Source organism: Malurus melanocephalus, unplaced genomic scaffold (assembly GCF_030028575.1).
Source record: "Malurus melanocephalus ecotype Western Australia unplaced genomic scaffold, MMel_1.1 scaffold_163, whole genome shotgun sequence".
In the NCBI taxonomy this organism is placed as follows: Eukaryota; Metazoa; Chordata; class Aves; order Passeriformes; family Maluridae; genus Malurus; species Malurus melanocephalus.
In genome coordinates, this window is record NW_026623395.1 from 1579960 (window position 1) to 1594298 (window position 14339).

The 14339-nt window shown below is 38.6% G+C and overlaps 1 protein-coding gene across 6 annotated transcripts in view; it reads left to right on the plus strand.

Annotated features, from left to right (window-relative positions):
• The window catches only part of MYZAP (myocardial zonula adherens protein), a 41979-nt gene that overhangs the window by 12724 nt on the left and 14916 nt on the right, over window positions 1-14339 (plus strand). For 4 of the 6 annotated variants that reach the window (XM_057372122.1, XM_057372126.1, XM_057372125.1 and 1 more), the window contains exons 3-9: window positions 2763-2921; window positions 4716-4808; window positions 7158-7271; window positions 8194-8346; window positions 9861-9986; window positions 10841-10969; window positions 12758-12843. In XM_057372122.1, coding sequence (XP_057228105.1) covers window positions 2763-2921; window positions 4716-4808; window positions 7158-7271; window positions 8194-8346; window positions 9861-9986; window positions 10841-10969; window positions 12758-12843 — 860 coding nt within the window. Of the gene's footprint in view, window positions 1-1520; window positions 1587-2762; window positions 2922-4715; window positions 4809-7157; window positions 7272-8193; window positions 8347-9860; window positions 9987-10840; window positions 10970-12757; window positions 12844-14339 lie in introns of all 6 variants that reach the window. The other 2 variants (XM_057372124.1, XM_057372123.1) reach the window with 2 other exon arrangements.

Sequence of the window (14339 nt, forward strand, 5' to 3'; positions counted from 1 at the left end):
AGCACATAGAATGGAACAGTCAACAGATGATGGAGATTCTTTTAATCTTCTGAARGAGAAGTAACAAAGACATCTTGGGAGGCTTGTGCAAATATAGATAACAAGCAAGTTTAGCATTGTTGCAAGAGACAAGTAACCAGTCTGCCTTTGTGCATACCTAATCCTGCATGTACTGCTCATTATGATGTAAATTTAAGTCTGTTCATCTCTGAAATATATAAGTGCCGTGGGTGATTCTCTGAAAACCCATTGGTCTGAATCTGTAGGTCTTTCTTAGAGGGGGAAAAGGTCCTTCAAAGTGTTCCTTAGGAATGTGTTCATAATATTCTAAAAATAAGGAACTTGGTCATAATTTTTATTCCAGAACTCTGGAAACAGCCCTTTAGACAATTCTGTTAATGTTTCAGAAGCACAAAGGACCTTGGTATTGCTGGTATTCAGCTGTTCACCTCATTAAAAATGAATGATCATGGGCAAAGGGTATGGATTTATGAATTCAGTGTCTGGTGCCTTGGTAACCTCTAAACAATCAAAGTGATTATTCATTCTGTTATCAGGAAGATGGAAATTTGTGTGTAATCCCTTTTTCCAGATGCAGGGGAGGAGCTGCAATGAACTATGAAAGRAACTGTACAACCCTGGAAGCAAACAAACACAAAAAGATTGAGTCATGTCCCCATCAAGTTTCTGTATTTCTCTGTTTCAGAGTATGAGGTGTGAGGCTTTTGTCTGTGCACATCCAAACAGCAAAACAAAACCCCCAATAATATATAATTATGAAATGTCTTATTACAGGGATATGAAGCTTTGGATATAAGGTTTTCAAAGTGCAAAATTATATCATGAATAGAWAGGGCTGTTTGCCCAATGCTTTTTTCAGTAAGTGGTTTTAAAGCTCTTATTTGAAGGCTTACAGCTTTGTTGTTCTTTGCCTGAAATGTTCTTTATGAGGTGTCTGCTCTGTGATCATTCCCCTCCCAGCCCTGCACACAMACCCAGAGCTTCAGCAACATGGTTAAACTATTAATGATGTGATAAAGAAGAGCATGCAGGATTTACAGTGTTGAGGAAAATCTGTCAGTGCCATGTGGGAAGGACACAATATAAAACAAATGTCTGTCTCTACCCATTTTTCTTAAGTATATTCTCCTGTTCATTTGCTCCCTACCCAAGTAAGTATTTATTCTTACATTGCCAGCATAGTTGTGTTGGTTTGGCTCCTAAAAACTGAGAATGCTGCTGCTTTAGACTGCAGATGGTGTCCTCTCTTCATCATGATAAGGACTGRAGATATCTAGGATGCAGCTGCAGAGGGATATAAGATGCTGAGTTTCACTGCCTTCWGCCTCTGGTGTCAAAGAGAGTATTTAGACAATGCTTAGAACAAAAAAAAAAAACAAACAAACCAAAACATATTCTAAAGTCAATGTAGTAAATRTGCTCAAATTTACCTGTATCCAGGTATATCAAGCATGAGAAAGTAAGTTCAGTAAAACCACCTGTATCTGATTTTTCTCTAGAACTGATCTTTCGCAAACAATGTACAATGAACCMAATGTTCCTAGTCTGCAAATATTTGAAGTTTGGTAAGAATATTTCCTCMTTTTATAAAAGCAGTCATAATGTGAATATCTTCATCTAAGATAGTTGTTTAAATTCCTTGTAATCAAGCAAAGAAATGCRTAGTCCCGAGGACTGACTCATTTCAGATGCTTGCTACAGGAGGATGTTTCCCTGGGCTGATTAGAAGGGAGGAGAGGTGAGTAGTCAGGTCAGGTGGTGGATCTGACCATGCAGATATTTATTTACATGCTGAGGGAAATGATTCCTGCTGTTTGCATGAATATTTTTCTTAGTAGATTCATGAGATCAACAAGAGGAGTYTGTTGCAAAGGGTGCCTTGAAGCAAGACATGCAATTATTACAAGTATGTTTCACAAATTTCTGCAGATCATTAAAATAAAACATCATCTCTTTGGAACAACCTCTATTTACATAGCAAGACCTGATTTAGAAGGTTTATCCTTCTACAGTAGTTAATAACACTGGAACACCCAGATAAATGCTATTTCATAGCTTTGTTTTAGCTATTAAGATGTCAGTTCTGCAACATCTGTAGAAGAAATGGAGATCTGAAATGAGTGTGATAACTTTGGGTGTTCTTACTTAGCTTTAAATGCAAACTGAAATTCTACTTCTTTTATCTTCAAGAGAAACATATTTTCTGAGCTCTCTTTTAAGGAACCTTGCCTAAAATGTTTCGATTTCAGATTTTTAAAACTTTTTATAATTTTTTAGTAAACTGATAAGTTTTTGCTTCCTGTAGCAGGGAGTTTGGGAAATGAGGGACAATTCTGTGGTTGCATGAATTTAGAGGGAAATAGAGACCTGACAGTTCTCTGTAGGAATGCAGAAAAGTAGCATATGGTGGTGAATAAAAATAAGCCAGGATAACCCATGACTTACATGACTCTACCTCTCCTTGTATAAATTCAACCTGTGTCTCTAGCWATGYCTACTTYACTTCTGTTGRAGGCAGTGGTAATTGGACATCTCTRTATTCWTTATCAATTATAAGCTGGTCATTGGTCTTTCCAAAACGCTGAAGGTTGACAGTTTGGCTCCAAAACATTTGAGAGTTAGTGTTCATATGTACCATTGTGCTTTCTCTATATTTGGTTGTCTGTCCTGGCCCTGAGTTACTGTATTTTAATTTATTTTTTTATTCTAGTATCCATTTTTTTTCTTTTTTTTATGTTTAGGGATTGTGCCATGTACCAAATGGGATGTCTCCAGGGAAGCTCTCTCATGGGATGGTGTATGGTGTTGTGCACCGAACTGACAACAACCATAAAAGAGAAATGGTGGTTTATGGCTGGTCAGCTGATCAGCTGAAAGAGGAGATGAATTACATTAAAGAAGTAAGTTACATTTTMACCTTCAAGATTTGTTAAATGCCCTTTCCATATATCCATGTAAAGCTGTGAGGATATAATGGGATTACTGATATCTACCCCAGCACCTGAGTTTGAATTGAGAACCTACTCTGAAGCTAGAGGCTGGCCTTGATAGTATTTGAGTTGGGAAGAAAGCATGCTATACCCCTGGGAACTGTGCTTGCTGATGGAAGAAATGATGTAAGCAGAYACCTGAAAGGATAAATGCTCTCTCCTCCCTTCCTCTGCTTCCCCAGTCCCCAAACCCGCAGCTTTGAAAAGTCTTCCAAATTAGGTGACATAGTAAAATCACTTGGGATATTTTGGGGCAGCCTTAAAATAGTCAGCCTAATAAGGATGTCTTTGTACTACTTTCTCTGTGCCTGTTCATTTATCATAGATGGTAGAAGATCTGAAAAACAAAAAGTGCATTTCTGATCCTGCTTGACATTTTTCTGTGCTTGAAACTCAGCATCTCTTTGCCCATCAGTCTTTGGCTCTCAGACTGGCAGTAACACCCTAATTACCTCAGGGTAAATAATCTGACCTTCTCTTTCCATCCACCTTCAGCACCCAGGAGGCTGTTGGTCAGTGTTTACCGTGCTACACAGATTCAAGTGCAAACTGAGTTGACAGGACAGGGAGGAACCCTGAGTCAAGTGAGCAGTGTATGGCACTCTAACCATGTGTGCTCCTAACACCTGCCTGTTCTGTGGCCATCAGCACTTGCTTCTCTCCCTTGCTGCTCCCAGTTTGTCAGCTCCCAGTGTTCACCACTCTCAAGCTGCTTAGTTTAGGGACTGGCAGGGTATGTCGCTCCTGCAGTGCTGGTGAGGCACACAAGCTGATGTCCCTGCTGTTTTCCTGCCTGGGTAGTTTCTCTGCCCTGCTGGGGTGGTGAATTGGCAAACACAGGGCCAGCTCCCCAGATTGCACTGTCTGTGGTACCTGGTGCAAATAGCTTGGGCTGGGGCCATCTCCCTGCCCTTTTCTGTCCCTTGTGGAGGGTCATATCAGATCAGGTGAACTGCATGTTGTGATTGTGCGTTCAGCGTACTGATGCTCTCAGGAAAAAGTTGGAAAGACATGGGAAGACACATGCTGGCTCTTGGTCTCCCATCTTGTGGAAGCTGTGTTCAGCTCTGCTGCTTTGTGAACTTTGGTCTGCCAGAGTAGTGTTGTCTTTAAAAGAAGACTCTTAAAGGAGAGGGGATAAAAGGGTTTTACCTCAGTATTTGGGATCCCAGGTGCACAATTTGATGGCAGAATGCACACCTGTGTACAGCACGGGTACAAGTTTTATCGATTTCAGGAATTAGCATATCTATCTAGGATTCCCCAATAAGAAACKTAACAARTGCAGTAATGTCCYSCTMTTCTAATGAATCCCCCCCAGATGAGGCCAGAGCCCAGTTTACACAAGATGTTCTGGACAGAAGGCTTCACCCAAGGCTGGAGTCTTGAGTTTAGGATAGCACAGAACACACTGACTCCTTCCTCAGGATGTTTGGTCTCTCTACCCAGCAGAACTCCTAAACTAAGATGGAATATCAAGTTACAGGAATTACAGGCATGTGGGCTAAGGGGTACAGGAGAATGCCTAGAGGGTACAGAAAGCATAAAAAGGAAAAGCAAAAATCATCAGGCATCATAGAGATTGATTAATAATGGAAATTATAGAAAGTTACAATGAAGATTGTGGAGAAAAAGATCATGTCCTACAGTATAAACAGCATAATCCAAAAGTTTGATAAATGCATTTGATTTTTCTGACACCAGGTGAGAGCAACTCTGGAAAAAGTAAGAAAGAAAATGTATGGTGAATATGATGAAATGAAACGAAAAATACAGCAGCTTACAAATGAGCTGAAAGTAAGTATCCATTCCTTTGTTGGGAAGGCATATGGGAATAATTGTCCCAGTGTTATCAGAAGCTTTCCTTTTAGTCTGGCAGAACAGAACTAATCTCCCAAAACACTCCAGTTCATTGTTTTGTGTGACATCTGTAGTTTCCTTTCTTTCTTTATTTTTCCATCCAGGAAGGTAAAGCAGGGCAGGGATGCTTTTGCATAGGAAATTAATAATTTGCTGGAAATTCTTGAAAATAAAAGAATGATCTTATTATCATTGCCTCTGTGTATTGGTAATTAGTGGAGATATATGTAACAGCTTCCAGGGGAATCKAATAGATAACATGCATGATTAGGGGAAACTGATAACTTGGTGTCATTTCAAGACTTTGCTTTGTTTTACTGACTCTACTGCTAAGTAAAAGAAGTAGCAATTTTTTATTATTAAAATCTAAAAAGTCACTTATCTTTTGGCTTTTAACTGCACTTTTAAATGGTCATTTGATGACCTTTCTTCTGATATGCTGCTTTAGCAATAAAAGCTGTTGCAGTYTGTAAAAATAGCCTTCATATTAAACTGCTGACTTCTCTGATCCAAAATATCTCCCTGAAACCTTGCTTTGATTTTATGTTCAGCATTGATTTTCACAACCCTGGTTCAGATGAAGCTTTGGCATTTAAAAGTATTCTGATTTCAAGTGATTGTGACCCTGACTTGTGCCCTTCTGCTGTCCTCATTTGGAGGCTGTCAGTTCCCTGCATGCTGTGTTGGGTGCAAAAATCAGAACTTGCTGCAAACTGGTACTTTTATTTTGTGCAACTGATCTCAAAAAAAAAAAAAAGAGAAAACAAAATCACCCTGACTTGAGGGGAAGAGAGAAAAAAACTCAATTTCTCCAATCTGTGTTAAATAGTCATAATGCAGCCAACAAGACTCACTCTGTGCCCCAGCGTGCATGTAGGTAAATGCTGATTCAGGTGCAGCTTTGTTGTCTTTGCTGCTGATCTTTATAGAATAGCAGTGATGATATCCTGCACTTCCAGATCTTCTGTCAGACCAGTAGAAATCTTGCATGAGTCAGAAATTCTTCCTTAATTAAGGGTTTCTGGCCAGCTCTGACAGAATATCTAGTTCTGCAGCAAATTAGCATCTTACGAAGCTTCCTGCTGACTTAATTGGCWCATTAGGAGACATCCTTCCCATTTTTTAATACTCCAGACTGCCTGAAAGGAAGCACAAATGTTGTTCTTCCTAATAACATGAGCTTTTTGTTTGGTTGATTATTTGGGGGTTGATTTTGATTTTACATGACTATTGTCTTTCGTGCTATTGGTAGATCCTGTTAAAAATTCTTTCTATATCTTTTGCTTCAGCTTTCAATCATTGTGCTTTTTCCTATCAATTTCCAAGACAACTTTTTGTTCATAAAGTTTGTTTGAAATTTGCTCTTCCGATATCCTGCCCTTGGCTTCTCCACACAAGTTCTTACCTTGTAACTTTCTTAATCCATCCAAAGCACTTCTGCTTTTGTTTGTTTGACATGAGCACATATTTATATAAGCTTAACAGAAACTACTTGGCCTCTAATCCCYGTGCTGACCTAATCTGTGTATGGCCTGGTTACTTGTTGTCCCCCTACATCAGTCCCTAGTGTTGTCATGTTTTTATCACAGAACAAATCTGGTCCATCTAAGAATGTGAGCTAGGCTGGCCTCCATTAGTGACGCTCTTTTCCTCTTTATTRTTGGGTCATTCATAATTATTTACACTGTGTTTGGGTTTTGGTCTCTTCTTGAATGGTAATTTTGTACTTTTTCCTGCCTCTTCAGTTTTTTAGCATGTGTGTGTACATAACAGAAGATGACTAATTTTCACACAACAAAGCTCTCTGGCTTCTCCTCCCTGCTTTGTACTGTTTCATCCTCACGTCTTCTTGATGTTGCTTCTTTATGTACCTGATTAGTCAGTTCCTTCTTAATTAAGACTYCTCTACAATTCACTGTTCTAGATTTCCTTATTTCTTGCATTCTTCTGCTTTTTACTCTGAATTGTTACAATGTGCCCACTCTATAATCTTTCTGAATGGACAGCTGCCTATTTTCCTCTTTCAAAAAGAACAGCTGATACAGTGATTGCAGACTAACAATAAACTTAGATACTCATGCCTTATTTCTGTTAGCTTATTTYGATTTTAAGTTTTGTTTGCTTGTTTGTGAGGTGCAAGAACATACTTTGAGGCTTGTATATTTTAAGCATCCTACTACTGTGAAAATGACCTTGGGGTCTTTCTCTTCTGTAGCTCTCTTGGAAAGACTAGGTGAAAACTTGATCATTATTCTATATAAAACCTTTTTTTTTTTCCTTGCTCAGGTGACAAATGCTCATCAGGAATCCTTAGAGAATCATGTGCGAGTGCAGGCTGCAGCCTTAGATAGCTTTAGCGAAATGAACAGCTCCTTGACATCCGCATCAATAGACTTGCAGGTACATCTTCATAGCTGCTTCACAGCTGACAGCTGCCTTTTCTAACACAAATTTCAAAGCACACAGAAAACGTAGGTGACAGATACAGATTCTAACACTAAACAACACCATAATGTACTGTCTTTGATATCTAAAGCACCTAAATTAGGAAACAGAGAAAAAGGTTCCAAAACCCATTTTTTTGAAAAAACAAACATTTTAAAATAGTGTACAATGAAGAGATACTGATGCGCAGCAGACTAATGCCACAAGTCGTGTCTCTGTGAAGGATCTAARGTGAAAATGTGATTTGGTCTGCATAATGCAAAATGGTGCATCTCCTGAATTAGTTGTGCCTTCAGTGTTAACAGAAATGGAAGTGGCATGTTTGGATGCCAAAAACTTGTGAGATTTTCCATACCTGTGAAATGTCGGGAGAGGGATGCGGTGGGAATGATTTTTTTTTTTTTTTTTTTCTTGTGAGATTTTCCATACCTGTGAAATGTCGGGAGAGGGATGCGGTGGGAATGATTTTTTTTTTTTTTTTTTTAAGACTTCCAAATTCCCTTGTACCCGAGCTGAACAACGTAACGTCCCTACTATCTCATATGTCACAGTTGTTTTCAGTCCACTGCACTTTTTATGTATGGTATGGCCCTTGGAGAGATGGGAAGATTACTCATACTGAAATGTATCCATGTTTCTTTTTTTTTTTTTAAATGGTGTTCCAGGACTTGATTTCACTGAGTACACTCCTCTTGGAAATACCTTCTAGCAACAACAAAAGCCATAATTTTAAATATTAAAGCTTGCAAAACTGTTCACACTGCATTAATACAACAGGAAGCTCTTTAAATGTGCTGTCTGTTTCGTAATCTCTTGTCAATATTAATTCATCAAATTATTTCTCATTTTTAATATGTGGTTTGCCTCTTTCTTATAGAAAACCCTAGTGGATGTTACATTGGAGAACACTGATATAAGAGAACAAATAAGGAATTTAAAACATACACATGAGCAATCTATGGAAAAGCTGAGAGAGAAGCAAAAGCAACTGGAAACAGCACAAATTGAAAATCAGCTACTGAAGTTAAAGGTGTGGTATATAAACTCCTCTAAAATACTGCACACTGAGGGCATTAGGTGGTTGTCAAATTAATTCCTTGGCCTTATTTGTAAAGGGTTCTTCACTGGTTGTGCCCTTGAGCTCACACATTGCTGTGAATTGATACTGGTTTAATGACAAAGAATCTCAGCTGGTGACAGGCAGTCTTCCCATAACATGGGATGTAACATAAGAGTTGGGGCTGTTGACAGGTGAAAATTGAAACCATTGAATGGTTATTAGCTTCATTCCTTTTAAGTGAAGGAATATGACAACTCTACACATTGCTACATGAATTTCTTGGTGTTGAGTTTCTTTGGCATTGCACCATTTTTAATAGGTAATGTGTTAAATCTTATGAGCATTTGGTCAGCAGTTATGAGCTGTGACAGCGAGGATCTTCAAAAGAGAATTAAGCAATTTCTTCCTGAGAAATGCAAGGGAATAAAACACAAACAGCAAGGTTTTGTATGACCGAAAGCTTGATCATGTTCTCCATTATCTGCCAAATGTATTCCTTTAATCTCAAAAAAAAACAAGCCCACAAAAAACCCAAACAAAACAACTAAAACAACCTCCCTCCTCTGGAAACCTTTGTCTCTCTAAAAATTGCTCAAAGTAGACTGATTTGGATATAGTACTGTATCAAAATTTGTCAAATTTTGAAAAAATTGTGATATGCTGTGTATTTTATAGTTGTGATAAGTGTAGTGATCAGCAGGGAACACTTTACTCCTCTTCTTCCTGTCACCTTTGTAGCACTCACAGCATTTCACTGGAACAGCTGATTGATAGCAACTCTGGGAAGAGAACTAAGTCCTGGACTAGTTATTTTACTTCACTTTTATTGTGCTTTCCATAGGAGATGGATTAAGCTGTGAATATCCTATCTGGTGTTTAATTRCTGAGGGTGTGGTTCAGTCAGTGTTTTCAGCCAACAGAAGGAGGAAATCCTCTCCCTGAATTACCATTCTGCCCTCTACCCTGTAGCTCTAGCAAAGTTTCTGGTTCTGTTGTTAAAAATTAACCCTTCCACACAGCTGAGAATTTTAATTTTAAGTTTGATTGCTTTGCTGCATGATTACCGCAGTCCTTGTGCCTACAGAAAGAGCAGAATGTGAAAAACCAAGAGAGAGCRRRRRGGKKMYKSWAWWAARKWWTKSYTTKRRKKKTYYKKGSCMWTTTGGAAACAGRAGTCTAATCCCTCTCTAATCTATGCTTTAGTAGAACGGGGGGAGACAATGTCATTTCAATGGRGAAACTATTGAGCTAAATTCAGAAAATGAGGAATTTTATGGAACAGTAACTTCTACAATTTCAGATTGTGTGAATAGTGACAGAATGCTACAAATGGTCTTGATGCAAATGGAAATCTACTTTTGCAATGTCAGGTTATAACAAGGTGGAGCTTAACTTCAAACTCTCTTTTACTCATCATGTGAAGTCTTTTCTCCTGCTGCCAGCAATCCTGTACTTACTGATGGGTCAACCTTCCTCTCTCACAGGTGGAATCATCACAGGAAGCCAATGCTGAAGTCATGAGAGAGATGACAAGAAAGCTGTATAGTCAGTATGAGGAAAAATTGCGAGAAGAGGAGCACAAACATAAGGCTGAGAAAGAAATCCTCCTAGTATGTATAGCGAGTCTGTAAGGGTGATATTTAGCTTGGATGTCATTTCTCAATCACTTCATCCTSCAGAGTTGATGTGTGCTTCTTCACTTCTGTCTCTGTGACCGGTTGTGCCAGAGTTATTAAGCTTTCAAAATTTTTGGGGTTGTAGGACTAAGAAAAATATGTGTTCAAACATAGTAATGTCAGTGGTAATGTARATTTCAAAATTTGAAGTACGGTAAGTTGTTTTTTTTTTTTAACTTCTGATTCCCTAAAAAAAGACAGATAAAACATCCAATTTTAAGTGACAATTTAAGAAGGAGAGGAAGAGCAACTTCACTGTATGCTACTGGAGCAAGAACTCTTCCTGCCCCATGATTTCCCTCCAGCCCAAAGCTAAACCTTTCTATGAGCAGTTATTGTATTTTTTTAAATGATRGAGTCAGATAATGATGGAGATTGAAGATAGATGCCCCCATCTCTTTTTRTTCATATTGCTTTACATGTGAGGTATGTACAAAGCTGAACATRGCAAACTATGGTGTTTAAAAAGGTGTCTTTTTCAGCAGCATATTTTTCTCATGCTGTTACTTAATGGCATCCTCAGAAGGTAAATCRGCTGTCTAAGAAATGGGTATAAGTTTTTCTCGGATTGGCATGATGATGCTTTACTAATACCTGTGTATTTCAAAGTACCCAAAATCTTTTGTTCTACAGAACTCACAGATTTCTGAGCAGGTGTACAGAAAAGCTTTGAGCTCTTTAAGTGCTATTGGCTTGGCTCTATAGCCGAAAAGAAAAAGAAATATTCCTCGTTAATATATTAGATGCTAATGTAATATATTCTTACATGTAAATGTTCTTATTTGTAGGAGGAAACAAATCGGCTTCTGAAGGCTATTGAAGAGGCAAATAAGAAGATGAAGATTACAGAAACAAGCATACAGGAGAAAGACCAGAGAATTGGTGAGCTGGACCGGCTTATTGAACGCATGGAAGAGGTATGAGAACTGAATGCTGCCTTTAGGGGAAATGCACAAGTGCGTGGAGGAAATTTCACTTGCTGTTGTTCTTCTGCTTCCCAGTTCCCTGCTTAGTGACATACCATTGCTGTTTGCATCTTGGTTGTTGTATTTATGTCAGTAAATGCACCTGGACTGCCACAGAGACCCTGGTGTTGAGGTGGTTCTGTCTTTCTAGTGGTCCTTACAGTCAGGGCTAAGGTGCCACCATTTATTTAGGAAATGAATCATTATTTTAAAGAGAGAATGTAGAAACCTTTCAGTCTCCCTTTAGTGTGCAAGGTCTCCAAAGCCTAATCAAGTAGTAATCATAAATGATGTATAGTCTCTTAGAAATGTTGTTGTGGTAGATGCATGGAGAGCACAGGGCTGCATTTGGGGATGGGTGAGAAGCTGATGGAGAGCCARCAGGTCAGGATTAAAGGRAGGGCAGGGAGAGGGGACRTTAGAGTGGGGGCCACCCAGCCAGGAAGGCTGAAAGGATGAGGCCCTTTACAGATAATGGGAGCAGCCTCTTGTTTGCAAGCGCTGGTCCTTGTGGGGATTTTCAAGCACCCTGACACCATCTGGAGGGACAGTACAGCACAGCATAAGCAATCCAGGTTCCTGGAATATGTTGATGATAACTTCGTTCTCCAGCTGATAGAGGAGCCAGTGAGGAGAGGGGCTGTTCTGGACCTTGTTGTCACCAATAAGGAGGAGCTGCTGGGGCATGTGAAACTCAGGGACAGCCTTGGCCACAGTGACTATGAATGGTCTTGGATGTACTTTGGCATTTCTCATTTCATTCAAGAGTAAGCATCTCATTATCTCTAAAGACTTGTACCTCAGTATCTCAAATACAGGAGCAGAGAGTGTTTTAGTCAGTGGAGGAAATATAATTTGTTTCTACAAATGAAGTGGTTTTTTAACCAATTTTACTTTCATGTAGTACATATCTAATGTCAGTATCTACTCAGAAATAGGTTTTTACAAACCAGTCTTGTTGGCTTGATGGGTTAGTCTGGTGTGCATTGAGCCCTTTTGTCTAATGCTTGCAAATGTATTAATAGAATTAGGGATTGCAGTGAGAAATCACTCAGCTTAATATGTGCCTGTAGTGGCTCCATGAACTTCACCTGGGCTTCAGCTTCCAGCTTGTAAGGATTGTGCAGTGAATGTAGGATTGCAGCACAGTTCACAAATACAGATGAGTTCCTTCACATTTGTTATTTAATCTGCTCTTATCTGGCTGATACTTGCCCAATGACATTGAATCCCTCTTAAATTCCCATTAAAGAGGGTAACACACTTCTCTGSTAACTTGTTTTGACTCAGTCCCCAAGTCCTCATAGATCTTCACAAGCACTATGCTGGTGGGCACTTAAAAATAAATAGGAACCCTTTGGGGGAAGAAAATACAGCAATATCTTTTATCTCAGCCTTGGATTGGGAGATCTTTTTGGATTGATAATGTGGACAATTTGACATTTATGTAGTTAAAGATTTTGATGACTCATCTTTTTATTGAAAAAACTCAGTTTCAAGTACAGTCATACAACTTCAAATAGAAAATTGAAAACTCTGATCTAATTTCCATGCATAGCTGGGAAATTAATTTTATTATTATGTATTCTGTGCTCCTTGGCTATAGGAAATGAATGAATTTTGTTTAATCAGTTTCTATTTTAATTTCACAAATGATGTTTTGAATTGCAATGAAATAAGCTTTGTGAAGCCTTTACATTTTAATACATGGAGAACTGAAAGATGACTCTTCTTGTTCAGGAACGTCACCAGCTGCAAAAACAACTTGAATTAAATGAAAAACAAATATCTGGAGCAAAATCTGAAAACAGCTCTGACAGTGAAAGGTGAGATATGTCTTGTCTGTGGAACTTCTRGTATTACTAGGAAACTTTAGGGGTTTCTTTGTTTTTGAAGACATCTGAATTTCACTTTTCCTAACCTTAAATCTGCAATGTGGTAGGGATTGTCCATCTGAATGTCGGTTTACTTACATGTAAAATACCAAGACAATTATTTTTTGTAACAAAGACCACCTTCACGAATCTTTTCAGAAAAGTTCTTTGTAAATGTGCAGAGTATGTTGCAGATGGAACAAGCTGTGACAGATCTGTGCCTTGCATTTTTCTTAAATCTAATTTCTAAATTCCCAAATTCAGCGAYGTTCGATCCTGAAGATGGACATTTTCACTATCTAAACTTAAAGGTTTATATGACACTGCTTGAGTGGGTAAAGATTAATTATAACCAGAAACTGAATGATAGTACTTGATAACTACTTGTGATTCTGTGGCACCTAGAAATTCAGTTTTCAGGTTTTGGGCTTCCTGCTGTTCTTTAGGAAGCATAAACTTAAAAGGAGGTCCCTGCTGAGAGCTTCTCAGTGCCTTGTATTGATCTGAGACCAGCTTCTCTGGTTTCAGGGTAAGAATGGCCTTTTACAGCAGCCTGTTAAAATAATAACTTATAGTGAACAGATGTCAATACAGCATCGAATATGGAGATGAAAGATAATTGCTGTCTTCCTTTCCCTCTGAATAACACAGACTCTTCTTGCTTCAGTGAATCCTTTCCAGTGTGAAAAGTTACACTGCAGTAAAAAGGGTAAAGGCAGTGTTCAGGTAGGAATTTGTGTAATGCAAGCAAGCTCACAGTTGCAATCTGTGCTATGCAAGCAATGAATCTGTGTTCAGATGATGCTGGTTTGTTCTTAAGYTCTCTACCTGTCTGTACCTTACCAGACACTTGAGGTCCACCTTAGGAAGGATGTCTSTTCTGCTTCTCCATTGCTATCAATGCTTAAGATTCTGAAACTTTTAATGAGATGCAAAATATGTGTTACAATTGCAATCAAAATATAAATTGAAATTCTGTGAGACCTTAATAGGCACAACTGAAAAACCTGCAGCAATGCCTTGAATTTTTTGAGTCCTTGCAAAGTGCTGCAGTTTAATTTCTGCAGAGTACTTCACTGTTAATAGAGACTCTTTTTGAGGGAARCGGCGTACAATTCAGTCATTCATTGGAATCATGTCTTACAGTTTGCCATCTGCTGCTTTGTCTAAGAATGATTGTTCTATTTGCAGCTTTAACAGATTTTTTTTCTGCTGTGCCCAGATCAACATGAAAAAAAGCCTTTTTGATTTTGATTCCCCTCCTCCAGTTCTCAAATTCTGTCCAGTCCTGAATCGAGGAGTGCAGCAGTTTATTTTGTAAGCAAGTGATTGCTTTCTTTGACAAATTTAAGAATTGGACATTCAGATAAAAATGGAGACTCCCATGGCCAAAGAGGCAAAACCTTACAGAAAAGCTTCTCTCCTGTTTATTTGCATATTCTAAAGCT